The 17,534-nt window shown below is 39.4% G+C and overlaps 1 protein-coding gene across 2 annotated transcripts; it reads left to right on the top strand.

Annotated features, from left to right (window-relative positions):
• Positions 1–249: 249 nt before the first annotated feature.
• rela (v-rel avian reticuloendotheliosis viral oncogene homolog A) lies at positions 250–17,493 on the top strand. 2 transcript variants are annotated; one of them, XM_055058659.1, is made up of 11 exons: positions 250–431; positions 1,942–1,977; positions 2,077–2,222; positions 6,938–7,083; positions 8,096–8,187; positions 8,529–8,663; positions 10,746–10,850; positions 12,814–13,029; positions 13,136–13,216; positions 13,306–13,383; positions 14,529–17,493. In XM_055058659.1, exons 1-11 carry the CDS (start codon positions 425–427, stop codon positions 15,365–15,367), a joined length of 1,881 nt encoding a protein of 626 aa, XP_054914634.1. In that variant the 5' UTR covers positions 250–424; the 3' UTR covers positions 15,368–17,493. The 2 variants fall into 2 exon arrangements, with proteins under 2 accessions (XP_054914634.1, XP_054914633.1); XM_055058658.1 differs by having other exon boundaries at positions 14,526–17,493.
• Positions 17,494–17,534: the final 41 nt, after the last annotated feature.

The raw sequence follows: 17,534 nt of genomic DNA, 5'->3' as shown, positions 1-17,534 counted from the left end.
ATATTAAGTTTGACAGGCTCTGAAATGGCCACATTTTATCTACTTTAGAAATTTGTCAGAGGGGTGACTCAAAACAATTGGCACTATTTCAGTCGCAATTGCTGACTTTGACAGTGGGACATTGCGCAAAAACCAAACAAGCAGCTGGTGCTGTTTGTTCTCTGAAGCACACGCTGTATTTCTAGGCTGCTTTTACCGGAAAGCGAGCGAGTGCTTGCCCCGGCGCTTTACTGTGTGGGTGGGGCGGAGGAGGCCACAGCTCCGCACTGTCAAGAAGTTTTTCGACTTCACATTGTCGTTGTTGCAAGCAACGTCTGTTTTTTTTTTTTTTTTTTTTTTGCTAAGAAACACAAAAGACAGAGGACAGGTGGCGTGAGGAAAAGCGGTGTGATAAGAGGAGTGCGAGGCGGAAACGGACACAGCCATGGACGGTAAGTAAAGCTGCTTTTATTGGCTCTGCTGCTTGGCAGGAGGTGAAACTGTACGGGTAGTTGTTTTGCGAATAGGGAAAGCCCCGCTCTCGCTGGGTTTGCGCGAACAGGACAGGAGGTTGCTCTCGAATTGTAAGCTAAACTCTAACCTAAAGTTTAGTATTTGTAATTAATTTCCTAAAGGATATGACTTACAAATTTCGAACTTGTTTGAACTATTTAGCCTGTTGGCGGCGACTTCACCTGGCCTCGAACCTGTCGCCCTGCCAGGAGGCCTTGTGGGTCGGTCCAAAAGGAGTGACTGCCGTACTCCACTCAGAAGTCCCGCAGTTTGATGTTTCTCCATCCCTCTGATGAAATGCGAATTATCAATTATACTCAAATACACTAATCTGATATATGGCACTCTTCACCTTATGTTCGGGCTGCATTTTATCTACTACACTTGTTTATTTCAATGTTAAAAATATCTTTATTTTGTATAACTTCATCTAGCCGCCCAGCTGATTTCTTAAATCAGGCAAAAAATAGGAAAAACGTATGCAGCAGCAGTGGAGCGGCCATTAAACAGTTTTATTTATTATTGTCTCAATATTCGGCTTGATAAGACAAACGAGATCACTTCAATAATAATTTTATAGTGACGTCTATGTTGGGTCACTTAAAGTGAAAGTGACATCCAGCTGCCCCAAAACCCTTCAGCAGTTATGATATTAGTGCACCGAAAGTGTGTGTGACAACAGTCACACACACTCATAGGCATTTACTTTCACTTTCATACGAAGCTGAAACTAGCATAAATTATGCCACTCTGATTAAAAATAACAGTTGCATTTCCATAATTTTATTAACCTGAATTTTAATTTTGCATGTATTAAAAAAAGTACAGCTTCAAAAGGATACATTGAGCTGGTCTATATTTAAGCAGGGAAATAAAGCTATGAGCATTATATTAAAAAATATATACATACATTTTCTCCATCTTACAGTTATTTAGTGTAAGCCCTAGAAAGCAGGCAAGTTCCAGCTTGGAAAGCATCCCACTCATGGTTCTGAAATGAATGCAGGGTGGAGCTTTTTGGCCACCTGATCTCGTCGCACCTTCTTCTCAGAAACTGGAGTTGAGCCAGCTTTTTTCCTCTATAGCAACAAATCTGGTAATGCGAGACGCCGGCACTTCACCCCCTTGTTTGCACTTTTCCTCACTCCAGTGCCTCTGGATCTTTGGCGAGCGGTTTACGAGCAGTAATTATATTTAGCTGGGAAGCCTGTGTATCTCGGCGGCCTCCTGACCTCCCCTGGTCGCTGCGCCGTCTGGTAGATTTCCACTCGGACTGCACCACAAATGACAAACTCGTTCTAAAACCTCAAATATGCACTGAGTCCTGCTTGTTTTTTACTGTGTTTTAGTCATTTGTGCGGCGGGTTGTGTCGTGCGTCACTTAATGCAGATGATTAACTGTTACTCCTCTTGGGAGTTTATCTAACCCTATCTCTCTGTCACCCCCAGGTGTGTACGGATGGGGCATGACCTCCATTAACCAGGGTATGAAACTATTTTTATTTTTTACTTTTAAACGTGCAACCGTTTTTGCCTCGTTTGTATACTGATTATTGATCATCTTGACATCAATGCCCCCACCAGTCCAACCAGCGAGCCCTTACATAGAGATCATCGAGCAGCCGAAGCAGAGGGGGATGAGGTTCCGCTATAAATGTGAGGGTCGCTCAGCTGGCAGCATTCCTGGAGAGAAAAGCAATGACACCACTAAAACCTACCCGGCCATCAAGGTTGGTCAAACCAACGTTTTCCTGCTTTGATCCGATTTAATGAAGCACAAAATTCACATATTTACCGGTCAGACTCCGACCTGTCGCTGCACAGTTTCTGTTTTCATCTTAGGTCTTCAATTTGAATGGGATTTTATGAGATAACCCAACACAAAGTATAATTTTGAATGGAAGGGGAGCGTCGTATAGTTTTCAGTGGTTTGCACAAATAAAATCTGCAAATTGTCACATTGCAATTGTATTCAGTTCTCTGAGTCAATATTTTTAAATCATTTTACTGATTCTTTGTAGAATAGCTAAAGCTCGGTTAGATTCAAAAGATAATTTTAGTCAGCACAAATTTTCAAATCTCTCTGTAGATCAGGGGTGTCAAACTCAAATACACAGTGGGCCAAAACTTTAAATTGAACAAAGTCGCGGGCCAAGGTTGAACAAATGAATCTTTTGATATGGACCCAACAAGTTCTAATATAACAATAAATATTGAACAAGCAAAGCTTATCTAACTTAAAAGTGCAGGTGTGCAAAATTGAGTTGCTAATAATAATAAAACATATTATCATATTAAATAAAATAATAAATAAAATGTATTTAATATATGAAATAAAATATTAAACATATTAAATAAAATTTAAATAAAAATTGAATGCCTCCTTTCTGACCTAAATGTCAAAATTAGGTTTGTACACAGGCTAATAAATTTGAAAATAAATCATTAAATAAACTATGAATAAACCATTCAGGCCTTGGCGTAACAAGAAAAGGTGCATAGAAAACTTATTTATTGCTCATTTTGCGCCACACTGATCTACTCTGATGCGGCCAAGCCAAATACCTGTCATTAATGACGTTGAGTTCATCAATGTCGGGCCTCGTGGTTTGAGCTGACGAAACAATTCATTATCGAAAAAAAGGTGTTCGTCAGTCAGACGTCTCCTGTGAGATGTTTTAGTCATTTTATTGAGGAGAAAAGTTGCTCACATAGGTAAGTGCTGGTGCGCAAGAAGACGGATCACCACCTTCATAATACACCCATGTCCGCTACCATAAGTGCTACTGACACAGAGGAGAAGGCGTGTCTGCCTCTCAGTGGCGGAGCTAGACTTTTTTCCAAGGAGGGGCCAAAGGGTGAGCAAGGCTTTATCAGAGGGTCCATATACAAATGGACCGTTCCATGGAACGAAAGGAAAAAAATATTTGTTTCCTTTCGTTTAAAATTAATTAATGTAACCAGTGAGGTTATAATTCAAAGCTTTCATTTGACATAGCCTACTTACATTTCAGTCATTATAAAACTTAATGGTTTTCACATATTCTTACCACACACATTTCAAGCAAGAGCTGGGAGATATAAAACATGAGAGGGCAGCATGTGCACGAAAACATATGTTAAAAGAATCTGTCTAAAACACGATCTATCAGCACTAGCATGGCTAATATAATAAACGAGGTACTATGCAGCGGTGCACAACCATTTTTTTTTATTTTTTTTTTAGAAATGTTGGACAAGTGCCGCCTCTCATTAGGAAGGTAACAGCGGTTACCGCTCAGCGGTAAAATGTAAATACCTGCAGAACTCCTCGACGGTGTAACTCTAAAGCCACGGGTGTGTTTTGGATCAAGCAGGAACCACATGTCAGTTTAACCAATGAACAGCGTCGGGTATCGGGCTGCTTTCAGGGGCAGTCGGAAATTACAGTTTTCCTGGCAAATCTTTGCCGATCTCATAAGTATTATATTTTAAAATGACCATTTCCAGTGGGGTGGCACTAGGGGTGGCCAGGGGTCTGTTGAGGGTGGCAAGTGCCACCCCTCTGGCTCCGCCACTGCTGCCTCTGTCCTGATTGACACGCCAAAAAACAGCAGAGCATTATGGATTCGTAGTATAACCGGTGAATGTGGCGTCACCGCATTGCCACCGTATAATACCGGTGGGCCGGCTCTAATATTGATTTGAAATTGCCTCGCGGGCCAAATATAATTACACTGCGGGCCAAATTTGGCCCGCGGGCCAGAGTTTGACACCTATGCTGTAGATCAAGTTGAATTTATGTCTGGCCTATTCTAGCACATGAATATGTTCTGATCAAAACCATTTCGTTGTAGCTTTGACTGTAGGGGCAGACCGATCGCTCCAACTGATTGGTTTTTTTGGCCAGTCACCAATCTTTAAAAAAGCCTGATCTATTGATCTGGATTAGTAATGCTCCGATCAGGTTTTATGCTGCCAATACCGATCACCCATGAGGGTTGATTATTGCCGGTCACCTGGATTGGCTGTTAATTTTTTGCATTAGGTATAACTGCTAGTTTGTGATCTGGCAAAATTAAAGAATGATCTGGCAATAAATTCACCTAATTTAGACATAAAACATGCCAAATATTTGCAGGTTCGATACAGCAACTACTTGGTCAAAAGGACAATTGAAAAACCTGCAATCAGTAAAACAATATTTAAGAGTAAGGCTCTACACAGCCTAAATTATACACGAGTCAAATAAATCTTACAACACTGACCAGATTAAATAATGTCAAGAAAAAGAGGAAACATTCATTCAAAGTTAAATGCAGGTTGTATCAAAATAAACAAAATTAAAACTTCCTGCTAGCATGGTTCTCATTGGCTGTTTGTGACCGAGCGGAGTAATTCTGCAGAACACAGGAGGCAGAGGAGATCGAGTTTTTTTCCACTGATTGTCTATCTCATGTTAGGACATAAGGAAAGTTTTAATGCATATGTAAAATCTTCTGTTTTTTTGTTTAAGTTGCATGCTGCAGCTTCAAGCAGACGTTCAGTGTGAGAATTCACTGCCAGTTGGAGGAGAAACGGCGCTCCGTCTGAAATATTGCTACCAGTAGCACGTAGCTGCGGTCCAACGGTGACAGCATGATCAGCGTCTTACTCTGCTAGCTCGAAGACTTAAATAACTTTTTGGATTATTTGTTTAGTTTTCTGACTATCACGCTCTTTCGGGTGAGTGTTGGTAGTGGTGCACTCCTTTGTCTGCTGTCTCATCGCTCCGGATGTCTTTTTCTTGCAGTGAGCCTCAATAGCCCTCCATACTCCGTCAATGCTTGTTTTTTAAGTGTTGCATTAGATTTGTTGTGTTGATGCATTTTGACATGCTTCAGCAATGAGGTATTTCCCAATCATTGTCAAGAGCATTGAAGTTCTTCACCACATTGCTTACTATTTGTTGCCTCAGTGTGATGGAATGATTAAATACCTTTGCCTGTTACATTTGTATAGGGAAGCATCTGTGTGAAAAGTTGTTTGAGAGATGATGAAACACTCAGAAATAATAATTATAATAACAATAATTGAAATGATCAAGAAAAGTACACATTTAGGTTGAAAGATGAATAACATATGAGCCAGGAGTCGCCTAGGTAACCATGCCTCAGATGCTTTGATGATTAGCTGTTGTCCCGTTGAGAATAACACTGCGTGCAAGATTCCAGTAGTGTTCCTAGAAAAGCTGATGGTGCTTCTAACAGAAGCCAGAAAATGTGATTGTTTTCATGTGTTGCCTAAACTGGGAATACCCCTAAAGATTCATGTGGACAGTGAAACCAGGGGCCATTAAAAGGCAGGTGTGAAATAGGAAGTAAACGCTCTCAAGCTTGGAAACAGTCGCTATTTTGAAACTGAACATGACCATATTTGGACTGAAAGGTTGACATTTGGACACTCGCCTTGACCTCAATACACAAATGATATTTCAACATTTATGTATTTTTTTGTTGTGTGTTTTTTCTCCATGGTTCAGAATAGTGATGCTACACACTGTTATAACACACTGGTATTCTTTGTAGTATAGCTAAAGCTCAGTTAGATTCAAAATAGAATTTTAGTCAGCACAAATTTTCAAGTCTCTCTGTAGATCAAGCTGAATTTAATATTGTCCTTTTGCAATATTAATATCACATGCATTGTTATTACAGTGACATACAGTATTTGGTACGCAAATTTTTACAAACACATTTGGGAAAGGATTTTTGTTAGTTTCCACTCATCAGAAAAACAATTATTTACTGTAAGAAAAAGAAAAAACAAAAGGTATTGTTCAAAATCTTAAGAATCTTAACTTTATGTATCTTAATTTAAAGCTTTAAAATGTCTTAAATCCACTGGAAATTGTTTAAGTTAGCCTTAAAAACATTTATCACAGGTCTTACATTTTGTTGTAGCATGACTATTTGTTTTTTTTTTTGTGGGACTTTTCTGTCAGGCAAAAGTTTGACTCACACAGACGTCTTCATTACATTCTGACACTTGAGACAGTTGAGGATACTGCTACCTATCTGCTGATATACCTCTGCTAGCAAGCTTGCTAGCTTTTTTTTGTGTCTATTTAAACGTAATTTATCGCCAATTCGCTAGACGATATTCGTTTTTGCCACCTGCTTACGTATTTTGCCAACCCATACAACACTATGTACATTCTGTCCAAAAAAGCTTGGCACTTCCACATAAAGTAACCAATTTTCTTTTGCATATTTCTATTGTGATATAGGTCTTTAAAAAGGTCTCAAATTTGTGTTGGTGAAACCTGCACACATGCTGTAAAAAAATCAAAGTTGCCGTTTTCAATGTTTCTACATAAAGCACAGTGATTGGCTGTTCTTTATTTGCTATTGGATGACTGAGAGCCATTAAACCTGCTCTGTTGTTTCTGTTTCAACCAGCAAATTTGACTCGTTTTGTCTGACAGGTTCACAACTACAGCGGCCCGCTCCGGGTCCGCATCTCCCTGGTGACAAAGAACCCACCGCACAAGCCCCACCCCCACGAGTTGGTTGGAAAAGACTGCAAACATGGCTACTATGAGGCCGACCTGCAGGAGAGACGAATCCACAGGTGGGCTTGTCGATCCTTGGATTTGGTTTACAGAATGAATCCTCCATGTTTCTGGTCTTTGCAGTGCAAGTTAAGCAGCCGTGCAGATAAGGGATAGTTTTCGAAGTAAATTAAAAGAGCGTGACGACAAGTAAAGGACAGGAAAAACCAGATAGATTGTTTTGATAAGTGACTGCAGCTCTCAGTCTTTGACTAAAATTACCTACATTCTTTTCTTGCATGTTAGTGACGCACTTCATCCAAATCTTCACTTTATCCACTTTAGAAATTTCATCAGTAAAGCTACCACCTCCGCCTTCTGTGTGGGCATGAGTAAAACATTAACTGGACTCAATAGGTCCAGTGAACTGTTAACTTCCTCTTCAGGGATTGATCTACTGACTAAAACAGTCTTTTACTGGAAAGGGTCTCGTCAAAAAGGAAGCAGCGCTCTCTCAGGTGTTCTTTACGATCAAAAACTTAAAAACGCAAGTCAACTGTTTGACGCCAGCGCCTTGTGTTTTATCACCAAACCTGTCTTCCTGGTGAGACTGAAATATGTCAGTGTGGTTTAAAACAGGAGTGATGAAATCCTAACAAACAGCATGTACTCCCAGTGGTTTGAGTTAATCCACTGGGTATATTAGTCATTTAATAAAAAAAAAAAAAACTTTACACAAGGGCTTTATAAGTTTGCCCGATTAAAAGGATTATAGGAACCTGAACATGAAGGACATTTATTTTTAAGCTTATTGAAACCAACATAGATATTGCCATAAATGGATATAAATATGTTTAAATGTATATTTTATATAATTATATATTAGGGTAAAAAAAGTATTGTTCTGCTCAGCATTGTTCCCAGAAAGGAAATTCAAAGGGACAATTCTTGCAAAAAATGTACAACTGTAAAATAAAGCCAAAAGAAAAAACAAAACAACCAATATCTGTAATTCTCCAGATCAATACCCAATCAGCCAAAACATGGAGCTCTGGCATCCCTTGAATAAAACTTGGTGTATTTGCCCTTTAGTTTTCAGAACCTGGGCATTCAGTGTGTGAAGAAGAAGGATGTCAATGAAGCCATCACTTGCAGACTGCAGACCAGCAACAACCCCTTCAACAGTAAGTGAAAGAAATGTTCTACTTTTGAGTTGCTGCATTCTCTCCTTAGCTCCCAAATAGACTGGAGATAATACAGATTTAATTTGAAATGCAAATCAGATTTATTACAACTTCAGCAGGATGTTATTAACAAACCCTGTCTTAACAAGGTTTGAGACAAACAGTTTGTGTCAAACAGGGTTTGACAGACAGGGTTTGAAAATGTTTCTGTTTCTTTTTGTTTAGTTTTTTTTGTTTGTTCAAGCGTTCCACCTTCTCTTGACAGGATGCAGTGCTTAGTCAGACTGCTGCGCTGTGTGATTACACTCCCCACCCTTTTCCTCTCTCTGTTTTGATTGCAGTTCCTGAGCCCAAGGTGTGGGAGGAAGAGTTTGACCTGAATTCTGTGCGACTTTGCTTCCAGGCCTCCATCACCCTTCCCACGGGGGACATGTTTCCTTTGCAGCCCGTTGTCTCGCAGCCCATCTTTGACAACAGTGAGTTGGAAACGCGATACTCAATATTGGCTGATGAAAGCCCCCCAAAAATAATCATTTATCAAGAGCTCACTTATTTAGATGAAAAAGTTGGTTTTGTGCAAAAGTGGGAAAATGTTTAGGCCTAAACCTGTGGTGTGTAAAGTTAAAATCATGGTAAATTAATTCTAAACACTCAATTTCTATCATTTCACTAAGTCTCACTGGCCTAACTTCAATGGGTAAAGGGATATTTTGTGATGAGAGTTGAGAAATATTGGCAAGGATATTTTTTGTTGACTAAATCTTCCCAAATTTACTTTTAGAAGAAAAAAGAAGACGAGAAAGCACAGTAATTTTCACCAACTTATTGATCACCTTCTAAAACAAGACTTCAAGTTGAGTGAGGCAACAGTTTAAAGCATGAGATATGGCCACTTGCAGGTGGGAGTTAGAGGTTATTTGAACCAAATTGCAATAAACTCAGAATTATTTGCATGAATTTCCACGAAACTGGAGGGACCGATCAATGCTGGTAGCTACCACACCGCAACTCAAATCACTTCAGATGTATTTGAGACAGTCTGTGACTGGTTAATGGATTAAAGGGTTTTGGTTGGCCAACAACCAAAAATCTGACAAAATTTTAGAATCTATTTACTGGAATGGACCAGTTTGATCAATTGGAAGGAAACTCAAAATGTATATATTTGATGAGCCGTAGAACTGCTGCTGGTGACAGAGAGCAAGACTTTGGCCAGATAACAGGACAAATCATGAGAAAGTTGCTCTGTTTTGAAACATTCTGGATTCGGAAATGTTGGCATCCTTGTGGAAACGATGGCATCAAGAAAATAAATACACCCAGAAATCCCCAGCCACACCAACAATGCTAATTACTAGTGTAAGATGCTAGCGCTTGGTTAAAGTGTCAACTAGTCACATTTACATGAGTAACTTTTTGGGAAAAATATACCTTTAGGAGTATTTTTACTAGTATTTTTACTTTTACTTTGGTAACTTTATTATGAAGAATTGCTTCTCTTACTTCAGTAAAATTTCTGTTTATGCTTCCCACTAAGAGTAACTTCACTGAATAAAGAACAAGCCTTGTTTTGACCAAAAATTCACCAGACACGCAACTTTTGTTAGTAATTCATTAGCTTTATAATGAAAGAAACTGATACAGAAAAAAATTCACCTCTGCATCTCACTAAGTTGCAGAGGTGAGAAGAATTTTCACCAACTTATTGATCACCTACTATATCAATAAGTTGGTATAAAAGGTGATCTGTACCAACTTGAAAAATCTCTTTTTCGAGGTTTGAAACGCTGTCCTGTTAACGTAGGCTTCTGTTGCCTTTGAATACTCATAAAAGACACTCGAAATTCCTTTTTTGGTTCAAAAACAACCCGTCGAGAACATATGGTACAACTGATATTTTGTACCATATTAAGAAAAACCTTGTTTTACAGTGATTTCTATACTTTAACCATGTTCTGATATCGACTTCACCCCCAATCTCAATAATAAGAAGGCAAAATATATATTTTCAGTATCAGAAAACGGTTCTTAAAAGTAACTCAAAATTAGCTTCCGTCAACAAAAATTATGTTAACTTGCTAAATCGATTTAAGACTATTGATGACAGCCTTCAGTGTCTTTATTTACTTTCGTTTCAGTGAATAAATTTGATTTTATTCTGATGTAATTTCATCTATGAGTTACCCTTTGTCAAGTGAACTTAGGGCAAACCTGTGAAATTCTCTCTGTGTGAAGCGTTTCCTCTCAGCTTCAGTATAAACGATACAGCATTGTGAGCAGCTTATTGCTAATGTTTTCTGATAGCGATCATAATGTCACGAGAAAATGGGCTATTATTACAAATTCAATTTATGTCGGTACCTTCTTGTAGCCTCAGATGCTCTTTGTTCCTCTTTGCTTACCAACTTTTCTCATCAGCCTGAAGATACTGACAAGAACTGATCTCCAGATTAGCCACATCCTATTTTCGTGCAGTAAACTCAAATTATTCTCTGCTGCAATCCTTTACTGAATATTTGTTTTACAAGTAATAATGTATATATTTTTTTGTCTTTCAGGAGCCCCGAACACAGCCGAGTTGAAAATCTGCAGAGTGAACCGTAACTCTGGCAGCTGCAGAGGAGGGGATGAAATCTTCCTCCTCTGCGATAAAGTGCAAAAAGGTGCCTGTCATTTGAATACATTACTACAGCTTTTAACTTACACGTTCATACTGAGCAGTCTGTAAATAGAACTCAGAAGTGAGTAAGCAGAGATGTGGCTTATGAAGCATATAATTCGGCGAGGCAGAAAACTGCTCGCACCCGCAGGAAGTCAGGGTCTGTTGCCTCGTTTGAAGAGAAGCACACAGATGTTTCGTATCAGCCAAAAATATTTGTTTTTAGATTGCGTAAATGCATAAAGCTGTTTTCAAATGATGATTTAGTTTAAGTGTAAAATCGACCCAAACCAGGACTCATGAATTACCACATTTTTACTTTTGTCACAATTGGCATAAATAGAGCCTTTCCGTCAACGTGAAGTAGCCTAAAAAATCTCATACCACTAATATTCAGAAATTCAGTCACAGTCATTGAAATGTATTAGTCTGCATAGTGTCACAAAATCATTTTTGAGGCTTTTAGACTCCAAGAAGCCACAGTTTAGCCATTCCAAACAAAATGGAGAAAATATAAAACAGTGCAGAACCTTCTTTAGGACTTCTGAAAGAGTCAAAAGCTTGCAGGTCTGTCACATTACACGTACGGGTCAGATAAAATAGTACCTTGGCGAACCCGGATGTGGCCCACAAGTCCTGCACTCGTAACGCCTGATCTAGGACATAAAACATCTGATAACTTTTCAACAGCGGAAGGCGTACGGTCGTGTGACTGGATATCGGACTTATCTAGAGTGCCCAAAATGAGCTGGCGCTGCAGTTTGTTGCAAATGTTCAGTTGTGTTCCTGTCACTTCTCAGATGACTTCTGTAGCGTGGCTGTCTATGGCCAAAAATAACTTTTCTGCAGCATTAAACTTTCGGTTGGAAGACCTTCTGGTTTCAGATGGCGTCATGTTGCAACTGCAGGGTTTTGTTTCTCTGTTGCTGTAGAGTTGCAGTACAACAAAGCAGTAACACTGTATCTAAACAAACAAAATCTGTTCTTGTAATAGTAAATTATGGGTTTAATTATGTACTGATATAGACGTGCACTATCTTACTGACATTTTTATACTCGTTTGAACTTTTCCACATTTTATCACCATACGAGTTTAAACTTTTTTGTGGGATAGACAACATATAGTTTTGAAGTTGGGGAAAAGGACACATGGTTTTCAAAATCTGAAAAGTCTTGTGCATTTGAATTAATTTTATTGCAACTGCTGCAGCAATTGCAATAAATATCTAGAGACTGACATTTCAGGCAGATGTTCTTTGCAAATGACCAAATATTTCCAAAAGAATTTGATCACTTGCCTTGCCTATAAACTTAAATGACATTGTATTTAAGTTTATAGGCCGTTGACCCACAAGCTGTCAATATTTTTTTCAACCAAAATTTCAACAGCTGATTTGTGTGGTCAGACATTGATGTTGGATGAGATGGCCTGGCTCATTGTCTCCACTCTCAAATCACTCGAATTCCTTCACATAAAACTCACCTATTCATGAACAAGCTGGGTGTTTCTATGCATCATGTTTTCACTTTCAAACTGTTCCTGCAGAGTCAGGAAAATAGAAATTGTCTCAAAATGTCTCCACAAGTCTAGTGCTTTTCGTGGATCTTGAGGGTCAAGTCAGCCTGAAGATACTGACAAGAACTGATCTGACCAGAACTGAGAACGCCCCCAAAAAACAAACCCAACTGCCAAAAAGCCATGCCTTAAGCCCAAAAACCAAACCCAACCTACTGTTGCCCTCTGGCCTCCAAATTTCACACTTGCCAAAATGATGTCAGAAAACTACTATTCCCCTAGCAACTGCCCAACCCAGACTTGTAGGAACTGAGATGGGTCACTGCAGAAACCAGAAATCCCTAGAACCCATTCCATGAAGCTCACTACATTCTGTTCTTGTGTTGGTCTCAAATCAATTCCTGGTAACCCTTGTTTTCTAAATCTTGCCGGTTTGCCTTTCCTCCTGCAGAGGACATCGAGGTCCGGTTCTTCCAGGACTCCTGGGAGGGGAAGGGCACGTTCTCTCAGGCTGACGTCCACCGGCAGGTGGCCATTGTGTTCCGCACACCTCCCTACCGCGACACTAACCTCAGCGAGCCCATTAAGGTGAAGATGCAACTCAGAAGGCCCTCTGACCGTGAAGTCAGCGAGCCGATGGACTTCCAGTTCCTACCTGCTGACCCAGGTAATAGACGTCAGTGTTTATTTAAAGGCTCTCGGAAAATAATTGAAAAAAATAGTGTAATATGTATGAAACCTAATAATTTGCCATTTCGATGATCCATTTGCAGATGAATACAGGCTGACTGAGAAGAGAAAGCGTACAGGAGACATGTTCCAAAGCTTGAAGCTGGGATCTATGTTATCAACTGGTATGTTATGGCCTGGATGGCCTTCTTTTTGTAATTATCATTATGCTTACATTGAAACTAACTAACAAGCGTGTTTTGTAAAATTCTAGTATCCGTTCCGCAAGACAGACGGCAGATAAACCTCGCACGGAGACCAGCTAAACTGACTGCTATGAACACACAAGCAGGTGAGTTAGTCTCATCCGCTTGTTGTCCAGAGTCGGTTTTATTAATTTGATCAGGGAAGACATAAAACAATGTTAACATAGTAACATATCTTGAATGACATTAATTGCTGGCGAGCATTGCTAATCCACCTCCTTTGCTTTTGCCGTTCCTCTTTAGATCTGTGTCAGTGGTCAAATCCTCTCTGATTTGGGGTCATAGTTCATGAATTCTTCGAGTTTTTGAGACGCTAATCAGCTGCTTCCACTTGGAAAACACATGACCTTGTTGCCACTGTTACACATAATAACAACCTTCCAAAGGTTAAAATGTGACACCAAGAATCAAGATCCAAACGTGCAACACCTTTAACATAAAAATGATTAGCAAGTCTACAAAATTTAGAGCTAGTATAACAGAGGTTCTCCAATATGCTTCCACCAGAAGCCACGTAGTTCTGGAATGGCTCATGTCAAAATACATTTATCACATTAAATCTGATTAATTAACTAGATAAATTTTAATGTTTTAAAATATAAACGCAACTTTCTTTTTTTGTTTGTTTGTTTTCTTGCATAGAAAAAAAAATCGAGTTCCTTTATATTATGTTTCTGGTACAACAGTAAATGTGACGCACAACTGACATCTACAAACAATAGCAGATGACAAAGCCTCTTCTCTGAGCCCACTGGGAGTAAATTGTTTTCTTCAAAAACAATTGGCTGGGACGCTGGAAACGACTACAGTTGTGTTAAAACGAGTTAGCCTGTCAGCGAAGCTAATCAAGCCTGAAACATGCTAAATATGCTGCAGCAGCAGCAGCACAGACATTCCCAAAGCTAATGTCAGTGTCTACATTTCCAAAGACGTTCCATGAATGGTCAGGATCACCTAGATAACAGATTAAAAACAACAAATATCTTTATTGTATGTTTGTGAGCCCATTAATAAATAGACACACTAGCCCTGTAATTTAGCAGCAAAAAGTGTTTTTGAATTGAAACTTTCTTTTCTCAATATGGTTTTTTGATTAAAATGCAATTGATTGCAATTAATTAATTACAGACGTCGCAATTAACTCAATGATAAATTTAGATAAATCTAGTCATTCTTGCGTGTCAATGGGTTTTCGGCCAGGAAACTGATGATGTTTTTTTTCTTCCAGCAGCGGAGGCTGCCCCTTCTGCCAGTGGGTTGAAACCCTTCTCATACAATCAACCAGGACAGCTGTTCTCTGTCCAGGCTAAGGTTGAGGCATCTTCGTCCATCTCTACAGTGACTACCAACCAAACCTGGAAGATTATGGAGAGCTTGAAGCTGGGCCCCACCAACCCGGTGCAGACCTTCACGGTGAACTCCGTATCGGCCCCTTCCTCCTCCACCACTTCCACCGCTGCCAACAACAAGTACTCCACCATCAACCTGCCAGACCTTCGCGAGTTCTTCCCCAACATTTCCTCCCCCATGGCCGAGGAGTCTGCGACTCCGCAGGGAAGTGCCGCCGCCCCACAGACTGGCAGCTCCTTCCCCCTGCAGGAGTCCCAGTTCCGGGTAGACCCCCCGCTAGTGGACGACGAGATCCCGGATTTCTCCAACTTCACCGATGCTCCGGTGCCAGGCACCCTGGACAGCCTCAACATGGATGAATTTGAGGACCTTCTGAACCCACGCCTAATGAGCGAGAGCGGATCTGCCGCGTCCATGCTGACGTCTTCCCAACAAGAAGTCCTCTCCAGCTCGGCCTCTGCGTCCCAGAACAGCGCCGCTTCCCAGAATCTCCCAGATTACGTCAACAACCCAGGAAGCACCTACATGAATTACCCCAACAGCATCGCCAACCTGCTCCGAAACGAGGACATGATTGTCCTGGCGTCCAGCAACAACAACAACCAGCAGCCCGCCGTGCTGGATGACTTCGACGTGCTGATGTCCGCCGACGAAGACCGCCTCATTTCCATTTTCAACAGCGGGAGTCAAGCTGGCTTTGTGTCAGGACACCCAACTTAATTGTTTCTCCCAAAAGGATGATTTGTAAATCCCTTCCCTGAAGACTCACTTATTAATGCAGACACAATAAAGAATGCTGGACTGACAAAAGGGTCGAAGAGGCATAAGGTAGCAAGACTTCTGTCTGTGGACAAACTCATAGAAATACAATTACCAAATGAGAAACCACGGGACTGAACGCATCTTGATTTCATTCAGCTCGTTGAAAACAATCACGGATATTGATTTATCAAGAGTAAAGACTGGGCGCGGGTCAACATGAGGTCGTCACAGTGGCTTAAATTTGAATTGAAAATACCATGATGGCATGGTATTAACTCAATTGTTTATGTTTAAAATTGCCACCAATCTCCTTGCTTTGCAACATTTCTTCTGTGTGCAGCAACAAGTGTGGGCAGCACCTATAGGAACTTCAGTTTGTTGGAAACATTTTTACAGTTAAAAAAACCATGCATTTTAAGTGTTTAAGGTTACTGATGTAGCTGGCCCAAGCCTATTAAAGACGTTTTGACGAATACGTCAGAAAGGTTGTTCTGAATAGAACATCTGTAGCTTGTTTTTTTTTCTCTTTTTTTTGTACTGTCAATGGAATAATTTTTGATAGCTAAAATAATTTTCTTCACAGTAAGGCTGGGCGATGAGGCTTAAAATTAAATTTTCAATGACATTTTTTGTTTAATTACAAGAAAATAGACCAAGTATTAGCAGACTAACGACACAATTCAACCAGAACTTCAAAATGAACAGTTTCAAAGTCCTGCTGCTTATAATTTGAAGCCGATGAGTTAAAAAAAAAAAAAAAAAGCCAGGAATGCCAAGGTTTAACTTTAAAAGATGCTCAACATTCTTTATTGAATGTTTTTATTTTTAATGGAGTTCTCTTAAAATTATTACTGCATTCTTTTTATGTTACAACTGTACTCTGGTGATATTATTGCTTCATTCTCTGATTATTTTTACTTTATTCTCAAATTGCTGCAACTGAATTTCTGTAATACTTTGACCTTACTTTTAAATTCTGACCTAATATTCTAACCTGAAAAAAAGACATTGGTGGAATTTTTTTTTCCAAAAATTAAAACCCAAAAATTTGATTGATAAAATTTGATAAAAATTTGATTTAATCGCCCAGCCCTACTTCACAGAAGTGTTTGATCTTGCTTTTTGTGCTGTTAAATAAACAGGCTGGTACATTACAATGTTATCTAATCTAGAAGAAAGTCTATGCATGGTTTTATCCAATACCACTTTCAATTGACTTCGATTTTTAATTAGGGATGCACTGACATGAAAACAGTCGATGCAGATATTTACATTACTGCTATGGCTGGTAAATGATACTATATATGTTTCCCTACCCTTTCAACAACCACACTGCTGACACCATCAATAGCTGTGTTTCCATTGACCATATAATTGCACAAATTGGAATTGCAAAATAAAATTTGCTTAGTAGAAGCGCAAAGAAAAAAAAAAGTTTTGCACAAGGATGAAGTAATGCATTTTGCAGAACTGTAATGGAACTGCTTTTTTTGCATCACCAGTCATGTGATCAACAATGGGTGTTACTACTGGAAAAAGGACAGGGACAGGAAGTAGTAGGATGGTGGTGTGGCATGTTCTTTAATAGCCTTATGTAAACACACTTTTTCATGTGATTTTAATTTTTATTTAATAGAAAAAAAATTGCAAATGTTTTATATTTTACATTAGCAGAATGTCTACAAAATTTTGCACACACTTGCAATGGAAATGCAGCTATTGTCATGTGACTAAACAAATACCACTTAAGATGACCAAAACATTGGTTGCATCAGCCCAGTTTTACATGCAGAACCAGTATGTAAAAGACAACATTGTGCATCCCTAATTTCTATGTTCACTGAAGCTACCATTCGAATGTGGTAAGAAATTAAATGAAGGTCTACATGTAAATACCATATAAGCGATGCAAGAGTTTGCTTACTAAACAGAGATTTATTCTGGTGAAGTTCTGGGTCAGGTTGTTTTTAACAGCCAAACCAGCTTAAGACTTATGTAAAAAGTATAAGTAGTAACATGCTTCCCCCCCCCAAGTTATTCTGCCTTTTTTTTCTTTTTTTATATATGGTATTTCATATATTGGATAAAGATGGAATTTGCTGTAATTAATCACTGTCCCGATTAA

Source organism: Poeciliopsis prolifica, unplaced genomic scaffold (assembly GCF_027474105.1).
Source record: "Poeciliopsis prolifica strain line A6 unplaced genomic scaffold, Auburn_PproV2 SCAFFOLD051, whole genome shotgun sequence".
Taxonomy (NCBI): domain Eukaryota; kingdom Metazoa; phylum Chordata; class Actinopteri; order Cyprinodontiformes; family Poeciliidae; genus Poeciliopsis; species Poeciliopsis prolifica.
This window is presented reverse-complemented; position numbering and strand designations above follow the sequence as displayed.